The sequence below is a fragment of the Coregonus lavaretus genome (genome assembly GCF_964263955.1).
Source record: "Coregonus lavaretus genome assembly, chromosome: 5".
NCBI classification, from domain to species: Eukaryota; Metazoa; Chordata; class Actinopteri; order Salmoniformes; family Salmonidae; genus Coregonus; species Coregonus lavaretus.
The window spans coordinates 57,634,655-57,661,590 of NC_139992.1; the positions used below are offsets into that span (position 1 = coordinate 57,634,655).

Consider the following 26,936-nt stretch of genomic DNA (forward strand, 5'->3'; position numbering starts at 1 on the left):
ATTGAGTGTGTGGACAGGTGTCTTTTATACAGTTAACAAGTTCAAACAGGTGCAGTTAATACAGGTAATGAGTGGAGAACAGGAGGGCTTCTTAAAGAAAAACTAACAGGTCTGTGAGAGCCGGAATTCTTACTGGTTGGTAGGTGATCAAATACTTATGTCATGCAATAAAATGCAAATTAATTACTTAAAAATCATACAATGTGATTTTCTGGATTTTTGTTTTAGATTACGTCTCTCACAGTTGAAGTGTACCTATGATAAAAATTACAGTCCTCTACATGCTTTGTAAGTAGGAAAACCTGCAAAATTGGCAGTGTATCAAATACTTGTTCTCCCCACTGTACATGCATAATGATCTGCATGTTATTGTGGCAGTAAGGGGAAAACACTGCATGAAACCTTCTACTCTTCAGTTAACACACAGACACACACACACACACACACACACACACACACTCCTTCTGTCTCCCTCTCTCTCATAAACACACACACACACACACACACACACACACACACACACACACACACTCTCTCTGTCTCCCTCTCTCTCATAAACACACACACCACTCTCTCTCTCAAACATACACACACACTGTTCCCAACTTTAAAAACATTAGGCACCAAACAGAATGTAACGAGCACCAGGAAGAGAAAGATTTTTGATATAGTTTGGCTTATGTGAATCCTACCTTTGAAGCACATCTCATGAGTAGCAGACCATTTTCCTTTCTTCTTGTACCAATAAAATGTGCCTAGACCTACTGTCAAGTTAGCAGGTTGTTAGCTAGCTAGGTAACATGACTTAACAACGTTGTTCGTTAGCAAACCAATAATTAGCGGGCCTGGATTAGTTTCAAATCGCCCGCGACATGGTTTGTGAAATTATATCAAATGCACGCGAAATTGCGCAGGAATATTTTTTTTTAGCATTGATTATAGGAGTCATATTTTTGTAACCGTTTTAGCTAGAGACAAGACATTTTCTTTGTTACACAGGTGCAAGAATGCCTGTCGCAAAGCAGTTTTTCCTCTCAGGCACTGCTGCGTGACAGCGAACCTGCAAAGCCTATATTCAGACTGGCCTGTGCTCTTGGTTATATCAGGGATTCAATTATATACAATGTACCAACTTTGCTCGCTCTGCACACTGCTCCAATGTATCAAATGTACAAATGTAACAACAAAAGACTGATCAGGGTCTCCATCCCCGCTCGCCATCACGACTAAATTATATTTAAAAAACTGATGGAGGAATAGAGCGGACGGACTGAAGCAGGTGAGTGAGGGCTGGTAGGGGATGTGGCTGGCTAATCACAGCTGCCACACATGATATGCGCATGAAAGTGAAATGGACATTATTGGACCGGTGCATATAAGAGACTAGTTGTTGTTGCTTAAAAAATTACCTGAACTTATAAACAATTGACTTAATAAACATTTTATAACAGGCGCCAGCGGGTTCTTTAGTTCGGTAGGGCCCAAAAAGTTGGTAGTATCATATGAAACAGTACTACGGTATTCTAAAATGTTGTTATCATAAGTATCATGGCTTTGTGGTACCGTGATATTACCATGTTACTGGTATACCGTTCAACACTAACTGTAATAGGTGGAATGTAGATGGAAATGTAGCAATAAGGGGAAAATATAAGGGAAACTCACTGGTGAGTATGTTCGGTATTGGTGTGATGCAATAGCCCAACTAGCTCATTTGACCATGCTAGTAATTAAGAGGAGATCTGAAGACATTATCCTACATTTGTTTTTCAAGGCAGAAATTCCACACAACCCACCTCAAGTCACCCAAACAACCTAATTGAATAATTTAACGCCATCAGAATGTATGTGTGTGTGGGGGGGGTACTTGGGCAGGGCTCTCTCCTCGTAAGGTAGCATCTGTGTCAGCCCCCCTGCAGCTCTAGCTGGCCTGTCAGACACCATTACAGCAGAGCCCATCTCCGGTGACTGCACTGGGGAGACTCCTCAGGGACAGGCAGGCAGAGACCTAATCAAGAGGAGACTGCCAACCGGTTAAAGAGCAGAAGCACAAGCCAAGCAGCCCCCAGTCTATCTCTCCCACCAACTGTCAGAGCAGACTAGCATCCCCAACCATGGCAAGGCATCGTAGGAGTTTGTCAATCACTCAGACAATGCGCAACACATTTCTGTCTGGTGGATGGGAGGAATACATCATCAGGTTAGGCACGGAACAGATTTGATCCTGGGATGGTGTTCTTCAGGAATTAGCTGTTGGTCCATTGCTTTTTTGTAATTGACCCCCACTGACATAAGCTCCCTCTGATGTGTCTTGAGTAATGTGGAGTGTTTTTTTTAATTATTTAGTAATTTATTTTATTTTATTAACACATCCACCCTATTCGGAGGATACATATCTTTTTAGTTTTTTACAGCTTTTCTGCTACATATACAGTGGGGAGAACAAGTATTTGATACACTGCCGATTTTGCAGGTTTTCCTACTTACAAAGCATGTATAGGTCTGTAATTTTTATCATAGGTACACTTCAACTGCGAGAGACGGAATCTAAAACAAAAATCCAGAAAATCACATTGTATGATTTTTAAGTAATTAATTTGCATTTTATTGCATGACATAAGTATTTGATCACCTACCAACCAGTAAGAATTCCGGCTCTCACAGACCTGTTCATTTTTCTTTAAGAAGCCCTCCTGTTCTCCACTCATTACCTGTATTAACTGCACCTGTTTGAACTCGTTAACTGTATAAAAGACACCTGTCCACACATTCAAACAAACAGACTCCAACCTCTCCACAATGGCCAAGACCAGAGAGCTGTGTAAGGACATCAGGGATAAAATTGTAGACCTGCACAAGGCTGGGATGGGCTACAGGACAATAGGCAAGCAGCTTGGTGAGAAGGCAACAACTGTTGGCACAATTATTAGAAAATGGAAGAAGTTCAAGACGACGGTCAATCACCCTCGGTCTGGGGCTCCATGCAAGATCTCACCTCGTGGGGCATCAATGATCATGAGGAAGGTGAGGGATCAGCCCAGAACTACACGGCAGGACCTGGTCAATGACCTGAAGAGAGCTGGGACCACAGTCTCAAAGAAAACCATTAGTAACACACTACGCCGTCATGGATTAAAATCCTGCAGCGCACGCAAGGTCCCCCTGCTCAAGCCAGCACATGTCCAGGCCCGTCTGCAGTTTGCCAATGACCATCTGGATGATCCAGAGGAGGAATGGGAGAAGGTCATGTGGTCTGATGAGACAAAAATAGAGCTTTTTGGTATAAACTCTACTCGCCGTGTTTGGAGGAAGAAGAAGGATGAGTACAACCCCAAGAACACCATCCCAACCGTGAAGCCTGGAGGTGGAAACATCATTCTTTGGGGATGCTTTTCTGCAAAGGGGACAGGACGACTGCACCGTATTGAGGGGAGGATGGATGGGGCCATGTATCGCGAGATCTTGGCCAACAACCTCCTTCCCTCAGTAAGAGCATTGAAGATGGGTCGTGGCTGGGTCTTCCAGCATGACAACGATCCGAAACACACAGCCAGGGCAACTAAGGAGTGGCTCCGTAAGAACCATCTCAAGGTCCTGGAGTGGCCTAGCCAGTCTCCAGACCTGAACCCAATAGAAAATCTTTGGAGGGAGCTGAAAATCCATATTGACCAGCGACAGGCCCGAAACCTGAAGGATCTGGAGAAGGTCTGTATGGAGGAGTGGGCCAAAATCCCTGCTGCAGTGTGTGCAAACCTGGTCAAGACCTACAGGAAACGTATGATCTCTGTAATTACAAACAAAGGTTTCTGTACCAAATATTAAGTTCTGATTTTCTGATGTATCAAATACTTATGTCATGCAATAAAATGCAAATTAATTACTTAAAAATCATACAATGTGATTTTCTGGATTTTTGTTTTAGATTCCGTCTCTCACAGTTGAAGTGTACCTATGATAAAAATTACAGACCTCTACATGCTTTGTAAGTAGGAAAACCTGCAAAATCGGCAGTGTATTAAATACTTGTTCTCCCCACTGTACATACATTTTACATATACATTTTACATACACATTTTGCATACACATTTTACATACATGGTACTTTTATATAAAGCAATCACATAACAATTATACATTATCGAACATAAACTCTTTAATCCCATCCCTCAGCCACTCTCAGCCCATCCCACCTATCACCATAGACCACCCTTGTTTGGTTTCCATGTGCCATATATTTTTCAATTGTGCTGTGATGTTTTACATACATTTTTAACCTTTCTAATCATATAGTATCCACAGATTGTGAGCTAAAGATGAAAACCATTCCTACGAGTATTGTTATATTATTTATTGGCTGACTATGGCTTTCCAAATCGCCCAACACTGGTATTTGTAAGGTTAATTTTAAGTGAATGTTGTTTTTGCAAACTTTCTATTGAAATTGATTGTGGTAAGTTCATTTATATTTTTTGAGATGTGAATACCAAGTATGTCTACTTCACCATCCGCCCATTTTATTGGTAAACTACAAGGTAGTGTAAACACTGTGTCTGTTAACGATCCAATACGTAATTTCGTCGTCGTCGGGTGAGGTTGTGTCTCTCTCTGGCGGGAGGTAAGCTTGGCTTATATGGCTTATATACATAGTTTGGGCTTTGTCGAGTAAAGCTTAAACTATGTATTTAGATTGTAGTTAAGTATTGTAGGTAGTTATCGTGGGTTGTTGTATGTAATTATTGTAGGTTAGTATTGTATTCGGCTGAGCCCGGTGAAGCACGAAGCTAGCTAACCCACTAGCTACCTGGACTAGCTAGCGGGTGGCTACTGGTAACTATTAGCAACTGTGGATAGTTGTTTCACGACTGAGAGTACCTGTAATTACGCCAGCTAGCTGCCTACAATAATTACATACAATAATGCCTACCATTCAGCTGTTTTTCTAACCTCATTGTCTGAAGCGTTAACGTTAGGTAGTAAGTGGCTACTGTGCTTGAAATTTAGCTAGCTTGCTGCTACCTGGATAGCTACTAAACAATAGCTGGAACGACCTAGCGAACAGACGCGAACTGGCTGATTCAATTCAGTGGATAGCTTTGCACTTGGCTAGCTAACAGTAGCTGCTAGGGGTAAGTTATAACCTACATTTGTGTTTTGTTTTTACATACTGGTAGCCAGAGTCGTTCGAGGGAATTCGGGACATGGGTGACTAGTTAACGTTAGCTTGGCTCTCTCTGTTTGTTTGTGCCATGGGAGGAGGGGTTTCTTCTTTGTCTGAAAGCAATGGCTAGCTAGTATGCTAACTATTCTAGCTAACTAACTGGCTGAATAAGTTGACGACGGACTCGCTCAAGCTGTCGGGACTAACCCACAACGTTAGACACGGACACGAATGATCTGCTTGGCGTGTTGACACACTGGAGGTTTGTTGTGGCCAGGTATTGGTGCTAAACCGTGTTGTTGGAGTCCGGCATGCTAGTTGGCTGTGGCGTCATATGACTAGGTGCCCTGGACGATTTTCACGGAAGAATACTGTACCAAGTTAGCTAGCTGAATAAACTAAGTTAGTCTATTCCTAGAAAACATTGAACCGCTGTAGTTTACAACAATTATAGTTTCTGAGGTGGAAGTTGGGAGAGTTATATTTGGGTGTTTCAGTGATATGTGAGGGAGGCCCCGCTCTCTCCTTTCCCAGATGTTTAGTTCATTTCATTCCGATCTCCTTTGCATTATTGTAGCCATTTTCTGTAGCCTGTCAACTATGCCTCTGTCTATCCCTGTTCTCTCCTCTCCGCACAGGCTATACAAACGCCTCACACCGCGTGGCTGCTGCCTCTCTAACCTGGTGGTCCCTGCAAGCACCACCCACGTGGAGTTCCAGGTCTCAGGCAGCCTCTGGAACTGCCGTTCTGCTGCCAACAAAGCAGAGTTCATCTCAGCCTATGCTACCCTCCAGTCCCTCGACTTCTTGGCGCTGACGGAAACATGGATTACCACTGAAAACACTGCTACTCCTACTGCTCTCTCCTCGTCTGACCATGTGTTCTCGCTTCCCCGAGAGTATCTGGTCAGCGGGGTGGTGGCACAGGAATCCTTATCTCTCCCAAGTGGAACTTCTCTCTTTTTCCCCTGACCCATCTGTCTATCTCCTCATTTGAATTCCATGCTGTCACAGTCACTAGCCCATTCAAGCTTAACATCCTTGTCATTTATCGCCCTCCAGGTTCCCTTGGAGAGTTCATCAATGAGCTTGACGCCTTGATAAATTCCTTTCCTGAGGATGGCTCACCCCTCACAGTTCTGGGTGACTTCAACCTCCCTACGTCTACCTTTGACTAATTTCTCTCTGCCTCCTTCTTTCCACTCCTCTCCTCTCCTCTTTTGACCTCACCCTCTCACTGTCCCCCCCCCTACTCACAAGGCAGGCAATACGCTTGACCTCATCTTTACTAGATGCTGTTCTTCTACTAATCTCACTGCAACTCCCCTCCATGTCTCCGACCACTACTTTGTATCCTTTTCTCTCTCGCTCTCCTCCAACACTACTCACTCTGCCCCTACTCAGATGGTAATGCACCGTCGCAACCTTCGCTCTCTCTCTCCCGCTACTCTCTCCTCTTCCATCCTATCATCTCTTCCCTCTGCTCAACCCTTCTCCCTCCAATCTCCTGATTCTGCCTCCTCAACCCTCCTCTCCTCCCTTTCTGCATCCTTTGACTCTCTATGTCCCCTATCCTCCCGGCCGGCTCGGTCCTCCCCTCCTGCTCCGTGGCTTGATGACTCATTGCGAGCTCACAGAACAGGGCTCCGGGCAGCCGAGCAGAAATGGAGGAAAACTAGACTCCCTGCGGACCTGGCATCTTTTCACTCCCTCCTCTCTACATTTTCTTCATCTGTTTCTGCTGCTAAAGCCACTTTCTACCACTCTAAATTCCAAGCATCTGCCTCTAACCCCAGGAAGCTCTTTGCCACCTTCTCCTCCCTGCTGAATCCCCCCCCCCCCCCCCCCCCCCCCCTCCCTCTCTGTGGATGACTTCGTCAACCATTTTGAAAAGAAGGTTGACGACATCCGATCCTTGTTTGTCAAATGACACTGCTGGTCCTGCTCACACTGCCCTACCCTATGCTTTGACTTCTTTCTCCCCTCTCTCTCCAGATAAAATCTTCCAACTTGTGACGGCCGGCCGCCCAACAACCTGCCCGCTTGACCCTACCCCCTCCTCTCTTCTCCAGACCATCTCCGGTGACTTTCTCCCTTACCTCACCTCGCTCATCAACTCATCCTTGACCGCTGGCTATGTCCCTTCCGTCTTCAAGAGAGCGAGAGTTGCACCCCTTCTCAAAAAACCAACACTCGATCCCTCTGATGTCAACAACTACAGACCAGTATCCCTTCTTTCTTTTCTCTTAAACTCTTGAGCGTGCCGTCTTTAGCCAACTCTCTTGCTATCTCTCTCAGAATGACCTTCTTGATCCAAACCAGTCAGGTTTCAAGACTGGTCATTCAACTGAGACTGCTCTTCTCTGTGTCACGGACGCTCTCCGCACTGCTAAAGCTAACTCTCTCTCCTCTGCTCTTGTCCTTCTAGACCTGTCTGCTGCCTTTGATACTGTGAACCATCAGATCCTCCTCTCCACCCTCTCCGAGTTGGGCATCTCCGGCACGGCTCACTCTTGGATTGCGTCCTACCTGACCGGTCGCTCCTACCAAGTGGCGTGGCGAGAATCTGTCTCCGCACCACGTGCTCTCACCACTGGTGTCCCCCAGGGCTCAGTTCTAGGCCCTCTCCTATTCTCACTATACACCAAGTCACTTGGCTCTGTCATATCCTCACATGGCCTCTCCTATCATTGCTACGCAGACGACACACAACTAATCTTCTCCTTTCACCCTTCTGATAACCAGGTGGCGAATCGCATCTCTGCATGTCTGGCAGACATATCAGTGTGGATGACGGATCACCACCTCAAGCTGAACCTCGCCAAGACGGAGCTGCTCTTCCTCCCGGGGAAGGACTGCCCGTTCCATGATCTCGCCATCACGGTTAACAACTCCGTTGTGTCCTCCTCCCAGAGTGCGAAGAGCCTTGGCGTGACCCTGGACAACACCCTGTCGTTGTCCGCTAACATCAAGGCGGTGACCCGATCCTGTAGGTTCATGCTCTTCAACTTTCGGAGAGTACGACCCTGCCTTACACAGGAAGCGGCACAGGTCCTAATCCAGGCACTTGTCATCTCCCGTCTGGATTACTGCAACTCGCTGTTGGCTGGGCTCCCTGCCTGTGCTATTAAACCTCTACAACTCATCCAGAATGCCGCAGCCCGTCTGGTGTTCAACCTTCCCAAGTTCTCTCACGTCACCCCGCTCCTCCGCACACTCCACTAGCTTCCAGTTGAAGCTCGCATCTGCTACAAGACCATGGTGCTTGCCTACGGAGCTGTGAGGGGAACGGCACCTCCGTACCTTCAGGCTCTGATCAGTCCCTACACCCAAACGAGGGCATTGCGTTCATCCACCTCTGGCCTGCTGGCCCCCCTACCTCTGCAGAAGCACAGTTCCCACTCAGCCCAATCAAAACTGTTCGCTGCTCTGGCACCCCAATGGTGGAACAAGCTCCCTCACGACGCCAGGACAGCAGAGTCACTCACCACCTTCCGGAGACACTTGAAACCCCACCTCTTTAAGGAATACCTGGGATAGGATAAAGTAATGATTCTATCCCCCCCTTACCCCACCCCACCCCCCCAAAAAAAAAGAAAAAAAAAGAAAAACATATTGTAAAGTGGTTATCCCACTGGCTATAAGGTGAATGCACCAATTTGTAAGTCACTCTGGATAAGAGCGTCTGCTAAATTACATAAATGTAAATGTAAATGTAATATGGTACACTTGTCATAATTAGGTTTTAGTCCAGAGAGGCTAGAAATGTTATCAAGATCTTCAATGAGACTGTGCAGGGAATCCAGATTGCGGACTTAACAAAAAACTTGAATCATCAGCATACGTTGACAATTTTGTTTTTATCCCCTGGATTTCTAACCCCTTGATGTTCTTGTTGGATCTAATTTTAATAGCTAGTATTTCAATGGCCATAAAAAATTAATATGGAGACAACAAACAGCCTTGTTTTACTCCTGTTAAAAGCTCATTACTTTCTGAGAAGTAACCATCATTTACTATTTTACATCTGGGGTTGCTGTACATAACTTTAACCCATTGTATAAGAGATTCACCGAAATTTAATCCAGGCATTTAGATATAAATTCTAGTCGTACTTTACCAAACACCTTTTCAAAAACTGCTTTGAAGACCAGGCCTGGTATCTTTGATGTTTCATAATGTTCAATTGTTTCAAGTAATTGTTGTATATTATCTCCAATATATCATCCATGTAAATGTGGAGTGTTGCTGAGGCGAAGTCTGAGCCAAAACAAACCAACAGAAACTGGGAGTTGATGTCTGTGCTTCTGGCGCTGGGTTACAATGTATTGGAACTCTATCTGATTTGGCACCAACTTTGGACTAGAAGCAACAAAGTACTTTAACACCCACTTTTTGATTGAAGGCTTTACAGAGAGAGCCCTTGAAAGAGGGCATAAGAAAATAAAATACATTATTTTAAGTCAATGGAGACTTGACAACTCCAGTCAGTTAAGGAAACAAATTCTAATGAAATTGGAACTGAAAGAAAATTGACCCCAACTCTGACAGAGACCTTCATGATCGACCAACCCAATGCCTCCTCCCGTTTCACGGCTCATCTTCACGAAAGCCTTCCTCGGTTGCCTTCGTTTCCCTGGTGGAAGTTCAGAGCTTCCCACTGGTATAGAGCTAATGATTTGACAAAAGCCCCCAATTTCCACTCTCCATCCCCCGAGCTCTGTGCCATGTCAAAAACAGTGTACCAGACATCCATCACGCTCCGAGGTCGACTGACAGAGGAGACTGCATCAGATACTGAGACGCGATCTCGGGACGAAAACATCTGTCTTTTGTCATGAGGCACTGCTGCCCCTACTGCTGGAACCAGTGAGTCATCTCAGTCAGAGGCTTACGTAGATTTAGCTTTGATTAGTATGAGCAGATGTAAATAAAGACTATGCCTCAGTGTCTTATGAGTGGAAACCGTGAATACAGCGTATTGTATAGGTCAAATGGTGAACTGATTTCATGAGAATCGGAACATGCCGTGCAGTACAGTTGCCATCTTCTGAGGTGAGCCACAGATTTGTAGAGATGTTTATTATTGATAGGGGTGGATGATAGCCTTGGGATGTATTGCATAATCGAGAGCTGGCTTTAATGGATACAGGAAATGCATGAGGCTAGGGGGTGTTTGTGTGTGGGTCTGTGTCCATATGTGTCTGTGTGTGTGTGTGTGTGTGTGTGTGTGTGTGTGTTTTTTTCTGTGTGTGTGTGTGTCTGTGTACACGTTTGTGATGTAGTGTTGTCACACAGCAGGAAGCTAAACCTTTAACAAACAGAGAATATGGTGGCCATGAAAACAAGTAGTCTTAATTACAAAACGAAACAAACATCGAGAGAGGGTGGATGGATACTTTACAGGGCAACCATTTACTGCTTGGCAACCCAGGCCTGGACTTCAAAGAGTTTGTGTGACAGTCTGGGTCAGCCAGTGCTGAGTAATTGGCCATTGATGTAGCTATAATGGGTCCGGCGGCAGCTGATTAGAATATCAATGTTAATCGGCAATGTTGTAGCTTGTACTGGTTGACATGGTGCTCTATGGGGTCAAACTATGGAGATCTTCAAGTAGACAACCCCTGGCAATCACAACCCCATCTAATATATTGCATTCTGCATTTGTCTCATTCCTATGCTGCACATGTTTGTGCACATATGTCTCCGTTATCTCTCTCCCTATCATCTCCAGTGTCAGAAAAATACATTCTCAGCTAAGCCAAGTCAGTCTCTATGTCATGTATGTAACCAGGTCTAGGTGAAAATATTACTTATTTTCTTTCAAACTTTATGCATTTGTAATTTCCACTCTGAGGAAGACATCAGCTTGACGTCAAAACATCAGTCACCTGTTCTGTACATTCTGTACAATGGATTAAAGTGAGCTAAAATAAATACATCTCTGCTTTTTTGTTGAGTGCTCCAACTCCTTTTTACCTTGAATTAGTCCTTTTGGAAGATTTTCTTTGTAAGCCATTCTCATGATTTCTGTCATTGTTGAGCACCCCTCCTTTCCTTTTTTGTTTGCTGAACCGCGTAGGCCCACCTGAACGAAATGTAATTTGTGTGTAGCAACTGGTGGGTGGAGTTTTCACCTTTGGGACTATTCCATTCATTCCAATGCGCTGAGCAACAACAATATGGGGAACACATTTAATAAAGAAAGTTGACCATGTCTTGTCCAAAATTCCTTTATGATAGTCTGTAAAATAAATTGCAGTAGAATTGTGAATTCTTGATTTTCACAGCTGTGAATTAAATACAAAGTTCCCAGCTAACAATTCTAGGGAGAGAGAACGTTTTTGTAATATTACCCGTAATGTTCCCCAAATGTTTAGCTGTCCAGTTTTCTGTTAGTTAGGGGGACATTCTATGTATGGTAGCAAAACCTCCTGAGAACCTATTTAGCATGTTTTGGCGTTAGAGGAAGGAGAACATTCCCTAAATGTCTAACAGAACTCAAGCAGAACGTGGTTGCCATGTTCTCAGATTATCCAATATGAATGTTCTAGACACGTTTCATTGGAACGTTGCAAGAACATTCCTGTGTCCAGTTTTCTGAGGGTTAAGGACAATATTCCTTTAACGTCCCGCCATCATTAGACCACATTCCTTGTTGCAAACTTGAGTATCAGGCTGTGGAATGCTTCGATGCGGGACGTTTGGTAGTTGTGACTAAGCTTGACCACATCCTTGACCAGTCTCTTGTCCAGCACAATGTTGGTAAGTTTTTCATATGCCATAGGGCCTATAGAATAGAAAATGTGCAGCGATGACTCAACATTCAGTGACGGATCAAATATACAAAGAGAGGAAGAATAGAAATGATGAATCCGCTTACTTTGCTTCAGCCAATCCCTAGCCTCTTCACAGATGAGGGGTGGATGCAGGCAGTTGGGGAAATCATTGCCATCATGTGTGTGGACATCCTGCACATGGTTGGCCACAGTCGTCCATTTGGCCACTTTCTCCTCTCCGCAGGTCGAGGTTGAGGCTGCCCAGTGCAAGTGGTTCACTATACTCCTCCTCCAGGGTCCAACTTGCTCACAGGTCTTTGATTTAACCGGGGCATCTATTTTCTTTCCAAGCCCTAATAAGATGAAATTACATTGAGAATGTTTACAAATTATGTAATGCACATAACACTGGAGAATATCTAAACAATGACATGAATGTGAAGACAACACTACGAACAAACTACACACCTTTAGCAATGTGCCATGTATCGTAGAAATTTAGAATATCAGGCTTCTCTTCCCTCAGGAACTTTTGGATGGAAGGGTGTCGATCTGTGACTATGCTGTGAATCTTGACCCCCGCTGCCTCCAGGGCAGAGAGGCTCCGCACCAGCCCCTCCTCCATGCGCTGGCTGTCTCCCACCTCGTTGCTCTGTGCAGGAAACAAAAGTCTTACAGATCTTATATTGACATCACTTTGTCAAGTAAGGATGTGTGTTGTAGTTTATGTGAAATCTACCTAAACAAATTGAATCTCCAACACTGTTGGCCTTCACATCCATTCTAGTGTAACTCTCAAATGTATCTAGCCGGGTATTTTTTAATACAACTTTTCACATAACACACATTACCTGTCGTTGTTGATGAAGCTGTCTGTGTCATCAGGGCAGTAACTCGGGTCACTATCAGAGGCCTCATGATGGCATGTCCTTTTCATAGGAGTCAGGGGGAGACCCTGGCAACAACGTAGGAGGTGTCGATGTCACAAGGGTACTTGTGTTGCATGACACACTTTTATTCTGAGGTCTTGCCTGACAACAGGGAATGAAAAGATTTTTGGAGGTGGCTAAACCATTGCAATCACATTGTTGGACATGTTATGATACCCACCCTGGCTCCTTCTGGTAGGTCCTGGCATCCGTACACAGTTCATGACCAGGGGATCAGTTTGGCATCCAACTGTGCACTTTGTCTAACAGAAAAACAGGGTCAACGATTTTGTCATCATCCCTCAATTATAAACATAAGTTGAAAAAATTACTTAACCTAATTTGGAAGCTAATTCTATGCTTTACAGATGCTCCAGTCAGTCTACACTATGCAGCCGTTACACTATGCAACCAACTGTGACATGGGTTGGTTTGGGTTTGTTGCTGCTAGTTAGTACACTGTTGTAGTAGTCAGACATGAGTTAGCTGTGCACCATAGCTGCATACAATTTATATTTGCACTTCCGTCATGTCATGCCATTGTTATAAACGTGACCAAAAAAGAATACTGGCCATCATTCTGAATGGAGTCTAATACGATGCCTTTGTTAAAGTAGGCAAAGTTTGTCAAAAATAGCTAGCAATGCTAATGTTAGCTAGCTAAAATACGGTGGTGTTCCCGCCATCTTAGTTAGCTAGCTGACTAAAGTTACACTGCAGCTGAAGTCAATCTGGCAACATCACAATCATGACAAAAGGTTTTCCTACTAATTATTTGCCTCCTTTTGAAATGTTACCGTGTTTCCAAGCCAAATCCGATGTATTGAGGTAGCCAACTAACGTCAGCTAGCCTGCCTCGCTTGCATTATTTTTATTTCACCTTTATTTAACCAGGTAAGCCAGTTAATAATTAGCTATCAAAATATGCATAACCAGCAGTGTCTAGCTATACTCACCACCGCTGGTCGCAGGTATGACAGCAGACAGACGTTGACAGACCGCAAAAGTGGTAGTGTCAGATGCTATCTAGCAAGATTGTGGGAACTGCAACCACCTATTCCATGGTAGGGTCCTTCGGCAGGGCATGCAAACCATGGATAGCTATGCATCCCAGCATGCATTTTTGAACCAAAGGCATGGTCATAGCTAACACTGCTAGCTACTACTACTGCTACTAACTGTAATTATAATCTAACGAGAAAGGGGGCATTAATTGTTGACATAATTGTAATCCAAACCCAACCTTAATTTACTCGTTGTGACCACTGAGGTTCCAAACTCTTTTTAGACAAGACTTACTTTATGACCAACATTATCCGAGTTATACTTTTTTGTCAATTTTGACACTAAAATAAATGTTTCTGACTCATATCGATGCCACATACAGTAGGTCGTTTTCAAAGGGATTAGTTGGTTTTTAGGGGAAGTCTCTCTAATATTCTAGACAATGTTGAAAGAACATTCCTGTGTCAAGTTTTCAAAGGGTTAGGACAATATTCCATCAATGTCCAACCAAATGTATACAGAACATGGTCGCCATGTTCTCAGAATATAAAATATTAATATTTCTGTGTGTCAATTGTCACCTTATGGTCCCAAAGAAACGTTATCCCCCTCAAAAATTGTTTCATTACACGTCACACCTTGTTACTGTTGCCAAGCCCATCAAGGCCTTGATTGGTGAACCACTGATCCATTCACAGCTCTTTGTCTGTTGGCAAGGTTAGAGACACATATGCACAGTGTTTTTTTACATTTACAGTGTTTTCAACTTACATATTTGACACACTTTGACATACATTATTACATTGTGCATTTTCATTTATATAGTAATTATTATTCAGCATGTCCTCACCTGGGATTTGAACTAAAAAACTCTTGGTTCACGGCATTCTGATCGTTCTGCTACGCAACCATGTCTGTGTCAGTTATCAGTTCATCTGACTACTCTCTCATCATTGACATTTGATGACTTTATGTATAGTGGTCTAATGTTGGTGGAGCATTTGACCCTGTTTTAATTTTACTCCTGAAACACTAAGATCAATTAAATCGTTTTTCTTGAGTGTACTTTTAACATAGCTGATATTGACTTGAAAGTTAATTTCAAGAAGACGATGGAGAGATGCTCAACTATATACAATTCATAAATACTGATAATTTATGAGAGGTACTGGAAATGTGGTCATAGTTTGTGCTCAAGTGGTAATCCTACTGATTTTAATTATATCTGTTAGGGGTGTTGTAAATGTTGCCAAATAATTACATTAACATATACTGAACAAAAATATTTTTTGAGTTACAGTTCATATAAGGAAATCAGTCAATTGAAATAAATGCCAAATTCTCTAAAACAACGTTGGAGGCGGCTTATGGTAGAGAAATTAACATTCAATTATCTGGCAACAGCTCTGGTAGACATTCCTGCAGTCAGCATGCCAATTGCACGCTCCCTCAAAACTTGAGACATATGTGGCAGTGTGTTGTGTGAGAAAACTGCACATTTTAGAGTGGCCATTTATTGTCCCCAGCACAAGGTGCACCTGTGTAATGATCATGCTGTTTAATCAGCTTCTTGATATGCCACACCTGTCAAGTGGATGGATTATATTGGCAAAGGAGAAATGCTCACTAACATGGATGTAAACAAATTTGTGTTCAAAATTTAAGATACAGTGCCTTCGGAAAGTATTCAGACCCCTTGACTTTTTCCACATTTTGTTACATTACAGTCTTATTCTAAAATGTATATATATAAAAAAATATATATCCTCCGCAATCTACACACAATACCCCATAATGACAAAGCGAAAACAGGTTTCTTAATGTTTTTGCACATTTCTTAAAACTAAAAAACATAAATACCTTATTTACATAAGTATTCATCCCATTTGCTATGAGACTCGAAATTGAGTTCAGGTGCATCCTATTTCCATTGATCATCCTTGAGATGTTCCTTCAACTTGATTGGAGTCCACCTGTGGTAAATTAAATTCATTGGACATGATTTGGAAAGGCACACACCTGTCTATATAAGGTCCCACAGTTGACAGTGCATGTCAGAGCAAAAACCAAGCCATGAGGTCGAAGGAATTGTCCGTAGAGCTCTGAGACAGGATTGTGTCGAGACACTGAAAAATTGCTGCACCATCAAAGGTCCCCAAGAACACAGTGGCCTCCATCTTTCTTAAATGGAAGAATGTTTGGAACCACCAAGACTCTTCCTACAGCTGGCCGCCCAGCCAAACTGAGCAATCGGGGGAGAAAGCCTTGGTCAGGGAGGTGACCAAGAACCCGATGGTCACTCTGACAGAGCTCTAGAGTTCCTCTGTGGAGATGGGAAAACCTTCCAGAAGGACAACCATATCTGCAGCACTCCACCAATCAGACCTTTATGGTAGAGTGGCCAGACGGAAGCCACTCCTCAGTAAAAGGCACATGACAGCCCACTTGTGTCACACCCTGGCTCTGGGACTCTATATGTTGAGCCAGGGTGTGTTCATTCTATGTGTTTATTTCTATGTTGGTAATTCTGTTGTGTTTATTTCTATGTTGGCTAGAGTGACTCCCAATCAGAGGCAACGAGTGTCAGCTGTCGTTGGTTGTCTCTGATTGGGAGCCATATTTATACTGTCTATTTTCCCTTTGTGTTTGTGGGTTCTTGTTCCGTGTTCGGTCATTGTTACCGTGGACTTCACGAGTCGTTTCTTGTTTTGTTGATTGTGTTCTATTATCACTAAAGATAATAAAGTTAAACATGTTCGTTCATCACGCTGCGCCTTGGTCTGTTCATTACGACGATCATGACAGAAGAACCCACCATGCAACGACCAAGCAGCTCTTGGGCTGGACATGGGAGGAAGCGTCGGGAGAAGAGACGGTGGAGGCGCGCCGTAGAGAGGAGCAGCGGCGCCAAACGGGTCAACGTCGGACAGGCGAGAGGCAACCCCAGAAAATTTTTAGGGGGGGGCACACGGCATGGACGACGGGGCTGACGGAGGCAGAAAAGGGGCGGATTCAGAAGGCCACCAGGTTACGGATACACCGCCCTGTACGTCCTGTGCGGATGCCTCACACAGAGTGTGTGAGGGTAGGCATTCAGCCAGGACGGGTTGTGGCCGCTCTTCACTCCAGGTCTCCTATCCGTCTCCACAGCCCGGTTCGGCCTGTCCCTGCTCCACGCACCAAGCCTACGGTGTGCGTCGCCAGCCCGGTCCGGCCTGTCCCTGTTCCACGCACCAAGCCTACGGTGTGCGTCGCCAGCCCGGCCTGTCCCTGCTCCACGCACCAAGCCTACGGTGTGCGTCGCCAGCCCGGCCCGGCCTGTTCCTGCCACTCGCACCAAGTCTACGGTGTGCGTCGCCAGCCCAGCCCGGCCTGTCCCTGCTCCACGCACCAAGCCTACGGTGTGCGTCGCCAGCCCGGCCCGGCCTGTTCCTGCCACTCGCACCAAGTCTACGGTGTGCGTCGCCAGCCCAGCCCGGCCTGTCCCTGCACTACGCACCAAGCCTACGGTGTGCGTCGCCAGCCCAGTCCGGCCTGTCCCTGCTCTACGCACCAAGCCTACGGTGTGCGTCGCCAGCCCAGTCCGGCCTGTCCCTGCTCTACGCACCAAGCCTACGGTGTGCGTCGCCAGCCCGGTCCGGCCTGTCCCTGCTCCACGCACCAAGCCTACGGTGTGCGTCGCCAGCCCGGCCCGGCCTGTTCCTGCCACTCGCACCAAGTCTACGGTGCGCGTCGCCAGCCCGGCCCGGCCTGTTCCTGCCACTCGCACCAAGTATACGGTGCTCGTCGCCAGCCCGGCCCGGCCTGTTCCTGCCACTCGCACCAAGTCTACGGTGCGCGTCGCCAGCCCGGCCCGGCCTGTTCCTGCCACTCGCACCAAGTCTACGGTGCGCGTCGCCAGCCCGGCCCGGCCTGTTCCTGCCACTCGCACCAAGTCTACGGTGCGCGTCGCCAGCCCGGCCCGGCCTGTTCCTGCCACTCGCACCAAGTCTACGGTGCGCGTCGCCAGCCCGGCCCGGCCTGTTCCTGCCACTCGCACCAAGTCTACGGTGCGCGTCGCCAGCCCGGCCCGGCCTGTTCCTGCCACTCGCACCAAGTCTACGGTGCGCGTCGCCAGCCCGGCCCGGCCTGTTCCTGCTACTCGCACTAAGCCAGGGGTGCGAGACGTCAGCCTGGTAAGGCCTGTTCCTGCTACTCGCACTAAGCCAGGGGTGCGAGACGTCAGCCTGGTAAGGCCCGTCCCTCCTCCACGCACCAAGCCAGGGGTGCGAGTCGTCAGCCTGGTAAGGCCCGTTCCTCCTCCACGCACTAAGCCAGGGGTGCGAGTCGTCAGCCTGGTAAGGCCCGTTCCTCCTCCACGCACCAAGCCAGGGGTGCGCGTCGTCAGTCCAGCACAACCCGTGCCTGGGTCACCGGTGCCTGGTAAGGTACCGGTCAACTGCTCCACTATGGAGCTGAAGCTAACCGCTCCTGCTAAGTCCAGTTCAGCTCCAGCCGGCGGGGCCAGACTGGACCAGGGGCGCTATGGGGGGTTTATTGGAGGGTGGTGGTCAAGGCCGGAGCCAGAACCGCCGCCGAGGAGGTATGCCCGCCCAGCCCTCCCCTGTTTTGTTTAGGTTGAGGCGCGGTCGCAGTCCGCGCCTTTAGTGGGGGGGTACTGTCACACCCTGGCTCTGGGACTCTATATGTTGAGCCAGGGTGTGTTCATTCTATGTGTTTATTTCTATGTTGGTAATTCTGTTGTGTTTATTTCTATGTTGGCTAGAGTGACTCCCAATCAGAGGCAACGAGTGTCAGCTGTCGTTGGTTGTCTCTGATTGGGAGCCATATTTATACTGTCTATTTTCCCTTTGTGTTTGTTGGTTCTTGTTCCGTGTTCGGTCATTGTTACCGTGGACTTCACGAGTCGTTTCTTGTTTTGTTGATTGTGTTCTATTATCACTAAAGATAATAAAGTTAAACATGTTCGTTCATCACGCTGCGCCTTGGTCTGTTCATTACGACGATCGTGACAACTTGGAGTTTGACAAAAGGCACTTAAAGACTCTCAGACCATGAGAAACAATATTCTCTGTTCTGATGAAACCAAGCTTGAACTCTTTAGCCTGAATGCCAAACGTCACATCTGAAGGAAACCTGGCACCATCCCTATGGTGAAGCATGGTGGTGGCAGCATCATGCTTTGGGGATGTTTTTCAGGGACTGGGAGACTAGTCAGGATCGAGGCAAAGATGAACGGAGCAAAGTACAGAGAGATCCTTGATGAAAACCTACTCGAGAGCGTTCAGACCCTCAGACTGGGTCGAAGGTTCACCTTCCAACATGACAACGACCCTAAGCAAACAGCCAAGACAACGCAGGAGTGGCTTCGGGACAAGTCTCTGAATGTCCTTGAGTGGCCCAGCCAGAGCCTGGACTTGAACCCGATTTAACATCTCTGGAGAAACCTGAAAATAGCTGTGCAGCAACGCTCCCCATCCAACCTGACAGAGCTTGAGAGGATCTGCAGAGAAGAATGGGAGAAACTCCCCAAATACAAGTGTGCAAAGCTTGTAGCGTCATACCCAAGAAGAATCGATACTGTAATCGCTACCAAAGGTGCTTCAACAAAGTACTCAGTAAAGGGTCTGTATACTTATGTAAATGTCATATTTCAGTATTTAATTTATTATAAATTAGCAAAAAATTCTTAACCTGTTTTTGCTTTGTCATTATGGGGTATTGTGTGTAGATGGATGAGGGAAAAAAACTATTTAATACTTTTTTTAATAAGGATGTAACGTAACAAAATGTTAGAAAAGTCAAGTGGTCTGAATACCTTCCGAAGGCACTTTAAATAAGCGTTTTGTGCATATGGAACATTTCTGGGATATTTTATTTCAGCTCATGAAACACTTTACATGTTGCGTTTATATTTTTGTTCAGTACTGTATATATTGCTAAGAATGTGAGAGTAGTGCAGGTTCCTATCAGGTCTCGAACCTAGGCCAAATCAAATCAAATGTTATTTTATTTGTCACATGCGCCGAATACAACAGATGTAGACCTTACAGTGAAATGCTTACTTACAAGCCCTTAACCAACAATGCAGTTACCAGCACTAATGACGAACGCCCTAACTACTGTCGCAATAGCGATATCCCTCAGTCCTTATTGGGCCATTATAGTTAGGCCCTGTACAGAAGCAAACACTAACCCCTTCTCCCTAGGCACTTGTGTAGATCTGAAACAACTGGATAGGTGTAAGCGATAGGGTGAATTAACTTTGAGGTAAATCTCAGCTCTGTTCAGTACACTCAAGAAAAACTATTTTATTGATCACAGTGATTCAGGAGTAACATTAAAACAGGATTATAGGCCTGATTTTAAAAAAATGTTTTTTTGGAGAATGTTTCTTTGGGACCATCAGGCGAGTTCCTGACGACTCATACACAGGAATATTCTTGCAAATGAAATTGTATTTCTCACATGCTTCGTAAATAACAGGTGTAGACTAACAGTTAAATGTTTACAAATGGGTAATTTTCCAACAATGCAGAGTTAAAGATAAAGATACAAAATATATAGATAGAAATAGTGACATGAGGAATAAATACACAGTGAATACAGAATAACAATAACAAGTAAAAAATAACATGGTTATGTACAGGGAGTAGCAGTACTGAGTTGATGTACGAGGTAATTGAGGTAGCTATATACACATACTGTAGGTAGGGGTAAAGTGACTATGCAACAGGATAGATAATAGACAGTAGCAGCATGGTGTGTGTGTGTGTGAGTGTGTATGTGTGGCGCCAGTATGCATGTGTGCGCGTGTAATGTGCGTGTGGGCGTATCTAGTATGTGTGAGTGTGTGGTTAGAGTCCAGTGTGTGTGCAAGAGAGAGTGCAAAAAAGGTAAATGCATGTAGTCCGATTAGCTATTTAGCAGTCTTGTTTAGCAGTCTGATGGCTTGGGGGTAGAAGCTGTTCAAGGTCCTGTTGGTGCACTGGTACCACTTGCCGTGCGATAGCAAGAGCACATCTATGGCTTGGGTGGCTGGAGTCTTTGACAATTTCTTGGGCCTTCCTCTGACACCACCTGGTATAGAGGTCCTAGATGACAGGGAGCTTGGCCCCAGTGATGTACTGGGCCGTACTCACCACCCTCTGTAACGCCTTGTGATCTTGTGCCTTGCAGTTGCCATACCAAGTGGTGATGCAGCCAGTCAAGATGCTCTTAACGGTGCAGCTGTATAACTTTTTGAGGATCTGAGGGCCCATGCCAAATATTTTTAGCCTCCAGAGGGGGAGGAGGCTCTGTCGTGCCCTCTTCACATCTGTGTGGGTGTGTATGGACCATGTTAATTCCCTAGTGATGTGGAAACCGAGGATCTTGAAGCACTCAAACCACTCCGCTACAGCCCCATCGATGTGGATGGGGGCGTGCTCGCCCCTCCGTTTTCTGAAGTCCACGATCAGCACCTTTGGCTTGAGGGAGAGGTTGTTGTCATGGCAACACACTGCCAGGTCTCTGACCTTCTCTATAGGCTGCCTCATCGTCGTCGGGGATCAGGCCTACCACCGTCGGGACATCAGCGAACTAGATGATGGTGTTGGAGTCATGCGTGGCCACGCAGTCATGGGTGAATAGGGATTACAGGAGGGGACTAAGCACACACTGCCCCCGTGTTGATGGTCAGCATGACGGATGCGTTGTCACCTACCCTCACCACCTGAGGTCGGCCCGTAAGGAAGTTCAGGATCCAGTTGCAGAGGGAGGTGTATAGTCCCAAGGTCCGGAGCTTGGAGAGGACTATGGTGTTGAATGCTGAGCTGTAGTCAAGGAACATAATTCTTACATAGGTATTCCTTTTGTCCATGTGTGTGAGGGCAGTGTGGAGTGCTATAGAGATTGCGTCATCTGTCGATCTTTTGGGGCAGTATGTGAATTGGAGTGGGTCCAGGGTGTCTGGGATGATGGCATTGATGTGAGCCATGACCAGCCTTTCAAAGCATTTCATGGCTATAAATGTGAGTGCTACTGGGCGATAGTCATTTAGGCAGGTTACCTTGGCATTCTTGGGCATGGGGACTATGGTGGTCTGCTTGAAACAAGTTGGTATCACAGATCGGGTCAGGGATAGGTTGAAAATGTCAGTGAAGACACTAGCCAGCTGGTCAGTGCATGCTCTGAGTACGTGTCCTGGTATTCCATCTAGCCTCGCGTCCTTGCGAATGTTAACCTGTTTAAAGGTTGTTCCGATGTGAGTAAGAACTCACATCGGCTACGGCGAGCAAGATCACACAGTCGTCCGGAACAGCCGGTGTTCTCATGCATGGTTCAGTGTTGCTTGCCTCGAAGCGAGCATAGAAGGCATTTAGCTCGTCAGGTAGGCTCGTAGCTTGCGGCTGGGTTTCCCTTTGTAATCTGTGTTATTTTGCAAGTCCTGACACATACGTCGAATGTCAGAGCTGCTGTAGTAGGATTCAATCTTTGTCCTGTATTGACGCTTTGCCTTTTGGATGGCTCATCGGAGGTCGTAGCGGCATTTATTATAAGGGTCTGGATTAGTGTCCCGCTCCTTTGGGGACGACGTCGTCGATGCACTTATTAATGAAGCCGGTGACTGATGTGGTAAACTCCTCAATGTTATCGGATGAATCCCGGAACATATTCCAGTCTGTGCTAGCGAAACAGTCCTGTAGCTTAGGCACTCTATTCCCTACATAGTGCACACATTTTAACCAGAGCCATATGGGCCCTGTTCAAAAGTAGTGCACTATGAAGGGAATTGGGTGCCATTTGGGACGTAGCCAACCAGTTTTACAGAGCCACAGTTCCATTCCCTAATCATATTTTTATATCTGTCTCCACTGGCTGATTCGACTTGTCTGAATTTAATTGTCTGTCCCTGCAAAGCCTTCTGTGAATAGCTAGCCCTGCTTTTATTCATGGGTAGATGGGTGTAGATGGATACCAATTTCAATGGATGGTTGGATAAATAGATGGGTAGTTGATTCATTTACTCTTTCGTTTATTGATGCTGATGGGCTGTCATGTTTGGTTTATACGGGTTTCAGATTCCTCTACCTCTTGGATTTTCACACACTAAAATGCACTTGGTCCCTTTCTTATAAGTATACAGACAGTGATGCTTCTTCTCTCTCTCTCTCTCTCTCTCTCTCTCTCTCTCTCTCTCTCTCTCTCTCTCTCTCTCGCTCTCTCGCTCTCTCGCTCTCTCTCTCCTTCTCACCTATTTTTATCTCTATCTTTTCACTCCTCTTCCTGTCTTTCTCTCTCCTCCTTTTCCCTTTTCCCTTCTTCATCCCTTACTTCCTCTCTCTATGTCTCTCTTGCGCTCTGCCTTTTATGTTCAACCTTATCAGACAACTGCTATGTCCAACGTTATTTGATGTGCAGCATGGGAGTGTGTGTCGAGTGACAATGTTTGCAATATTTGCGAACGCTTTGTGTGATGTCACCTGCAATGGCAAGGAGGCCTTTTCTACATAGTGTACAATGTGCCCTGGCCCTGAATGATTGTGTGCCAGGACAGTTTCACAGGCTGGTAGACAACAGGTCTACATGTCCGTGCCTTATTTCTCTGCCGTAATATAGAGGAAGTGAGGGGAGGTTGGGGCGGCAGGGGAAGTTGCTCACAAGGCAGAGCCACAGCAGCCCCTGCAGGTGTATTTGGGAACAACAGCTCAGCCAGCAGAAACAATGGGATGGGATGTCGATGATGAATGTAGATGGGCAAAGACACACACATGCATGGACACACACACAAACCCTAACCCGAAAACCTTTACCCTAACCATAAACCTAACCCTAGCTCCTAAACCTAACCCTAAAACTAACCCTAGCTCCTAACCCTAAACCTAAATCTAACCCTAACACTAATCCTAACCTTAACCCTAAACCCTCTAGAAATAGTATTTTACCTTGTGGGGACTAACAAAATGTCCCCAGTTGGTAAAATGTTTGTTTGTTTACTATTCTTGTGGGGACTTCTGGTCCCCACAAGTATAGTTAAACAGATCCACACACACACACACACACACCCGCCTATGGACAATACCACACTCCATTACCATGTAGGTAGTTGAATAGCTGCCCTGTGCTCCAGGTTTTGTCACAGTGGAGGGTTGAAGTTCCGTTCAGAGGTGTGGTCCGTTTTGTAAGGCCCAGTGTGGGCGCAGAAGGCCGTGCCATATGGCCTTAGCCCATCGCTTTTGCTCACTGCAGAGCATAGCAGGGGATCAAATTCTCTCACCTTCTGTCTGTTCCTCTCTCCAACCCTTCCTTCTCATTCATCCCTTCCTTCTCATTCACCCCTCTCCCTCTCCCTCGATCCCCACTTCCTCATATCCCTCCGTAGCTTCATCCCACGTCTCTCTGATTCATCTCACCCCCATTGCCTGTTTATCTCCCTGCATGCCTTCTTTCTTTCTCCCTCTCCTCCTCTCTCCCTCCTCTCCACCATCCCGCCTTATTGAAAAGGATGAGAGCCAAACTGGGCAGCTGAGAACTGTGAGACATTGAGGCTCAGCGGCATCTTTGTGCCTACATAGCTGTGCTCTGAGATGGGGGCCTAATTCACACGGTTCCTCCTCCCATGCCTGCCTCCCTAAGATATGGATATTTAAATCCCCCTCGCTCCCCTTAGGGGAGAGAGAGATAGGGAGATGATCAGACTAGGGGAGGCTTTACAGAGAAACAGGCACACTCCAAGACACCCGCAGGGTCTTGCCGGACATCTTTCCTTCAGTTGCATCAAAAGACGTCCCTGGTGTTAAAAAACACTGAGCCAGATGGAGAGAGAGGGAGAGGAGGATGAAAACGTTCAGTGTAAGGCACCCAGGCCCTCTCTGTAGAATTGGCCATACTTTCTTTCTCTTGAAAATGGGGAGGGAGAGAGAAGGGGAGAGTTCTTCCCTCCATCCTTGAGCTCTCTAATTATTTATATTTTACTGTGTTCCCCAGCTCTTTTTCAAACAGCTCAGTTACTTATTTCCCTTCCTTTCTTTTGTCTGTCTCTAATTTCTTCCCATTCTCCTTCTTTCTTCCAATCCTATGTTTCTCCACTCCTCTCCCCTTCACTTGTCCTCACCCTCCTCATCTTCTTTTTTCTCCCTTGCTTTCTATCTCCAAGTCTCTTCTTTCCTCTACTCCCACTCACTCTCTCTCTCGTTCTCCTTCCCTTTCTTTCTCTCTCTTTGATCAGGAGCCAACCCTCTGTTCCTCCCCTCCTGCATTATGGCGCCCTCCCTTACTCTCTCAGCCAGTTAAAAATGATCGTCGCTCTGTAGCCCTGCGCCGCATCCAGGCTCTAGAATCGATGGCATGGTTATTTTTGTGCTGCTCTTGGCAGTCGACAGACTGTGTGTGTGTGCGTATATGTGTGTGTGTGCATGTGTGTATGTGTGCAGTGTTCTGCCAGAGTGTGAACAGATGAAATGACAGCCTACTGTGCGTTTTTCCATTGTGTAGACCTGCACATTGTTCATCTATTAGGGGCCACCAGGGGCCTGTAAGAGACAGTCTAGCTCCTGTCCTATAGGACCCAAACTGTGGGCCCGAAGGTATCCTTGTGATGTCACACATGGCGGTGACATATTGTTTTATGGTTTGCTTTTCCAGTCAATGTGTTACTGAGCTACAAGCCTATACAGTATTTGCAGTGGCTTTTTGTTTAGAACAGTTTTCCCAAAGCTTACTGAAATGATTTAAAGTGGAACCAACATGACGATAGAGATACTGTATTGTATATACATTAGCCTACAGTTTACATGTTATATAGTGCCGTAGGCCTAGAATATAGAGATGGTGGTATAGTTCTGTGCATTGTACAAGAGCTACCTTTCCTATGTATAAACACTGCATTAGTATGAAATCCATATAGACACACATAAAGAAATATGTTATGGATGCATAAGCTTGTGTATAGGAATTTATACTGTATTATGTGGAGAGTCGAGATGGATGATTAATTTAGTAATCTGACCGTAACCTTAACCTTTACTCTCTCTCTGCAGTGCAACAATGACTACGTCCCAGTGTGTGGCTCCAACAATGAGAACTACCAGAACGAGTGTTATCTACGCAGGGACGCCTGCAAGCAGCAGTCTGAAGTGCTGGTGGTGTCAGAGGGCTCTTGTCCTGTCGGTACGTAGCCTATGTAGCATCTCAAGGATGGACATTTACGCCACATGTTAATATGCATGCAGTCTCTCTCTCTCTCTCTCTCTCTCTCTCACTCTCACTCTCTCTCTCTCTCTCTCTCTCTCTCTCTCTCTCTCTCTCTCTCTCTCTCTCTCTCTCTCTCTCGCTCTCTCTCTCTCTCTCTCTCTCTCTCTCTCTCTCTCTCTCTCTCTCTCACTAAAAGCTAGGTAGAATTATTGACACCTGCAAGGCCGGCCACTCAACCACTTTTCAAGGCACAATAGAGTTCAGGGAAAGGGACTTTCCTAAAGCGAGGTCACACATGCCTATTACTTACAAGTGCTTCGTTAAATGCCTCGCTCAAGAGTTCTTGTGTGCCCAATGTTAGATTTGAACCAAAAACTCTCTGTAAAGGTGTCTGAAGGAAGTGCCTATAAAAAGTTGAACAATTGTTTGAAGCCACTACACTCTCCTGCATTCCATTGTCAAAATATAAAGCCAAACTGCCATCATCCACAATACTTTACTCCATCAGAGTTACTATTGTAGCATGAAACTTAGAGAAGGCGCCAAGCCGAGTCAAGCTGCACTTTGTTGGCCTGGTTCAGCATCCACCAAGGTTGTTGGAACCGTGCTGGAAAGGACTATGTGAGAAGAAAATATCAGAGCCAGCACAGCATGGTTTGGGTCAGCACAATAGTGTGAAAAGGGTATTAGACTATTTGTGCCATGTTCACCGCTACAGTAATCTAGGATTATCCCACGATTCCTTTATTCAAGATAAGAACCTACAAGCATGTCGACTTAGTCTAGCGTTTAAAATCTAGTAAGGGTCGTGTTCATTAGGGTATCCAACAGAAAATGTTTTAGTCCCTCCCTGTTTCAGTTCTTTTTCTTCCATTTGATGTCTGACCAAAG

The 26,936-nt window shown here is 45.7% G+C and overlaps 1 protein-coding gene across 1 annotated transcript in view; it reads left to right on the forward strand.

Annotated features, from left to right (window-relative positions):
• LOC311129401 (tomoregulin-2-like) overlaps nt 1–26,936 on the forward strand; it is a gene marked incomplete at both ends in the record, with an annotated part of 158,082 nt that overhangs the window by 32,066 nt on the left and 99,080 nt on the right. The window contains one exon of the mRNA XM_084161684.1: nt 25,892–26,021. Within this exon, the coding sequence (XP_084017810.1) occupies nt 25,892–26,021 (130 nt within the window). The remainder of the gene's footprint in view (nt 1–25,891; nt 26,022–26,936) is intronic.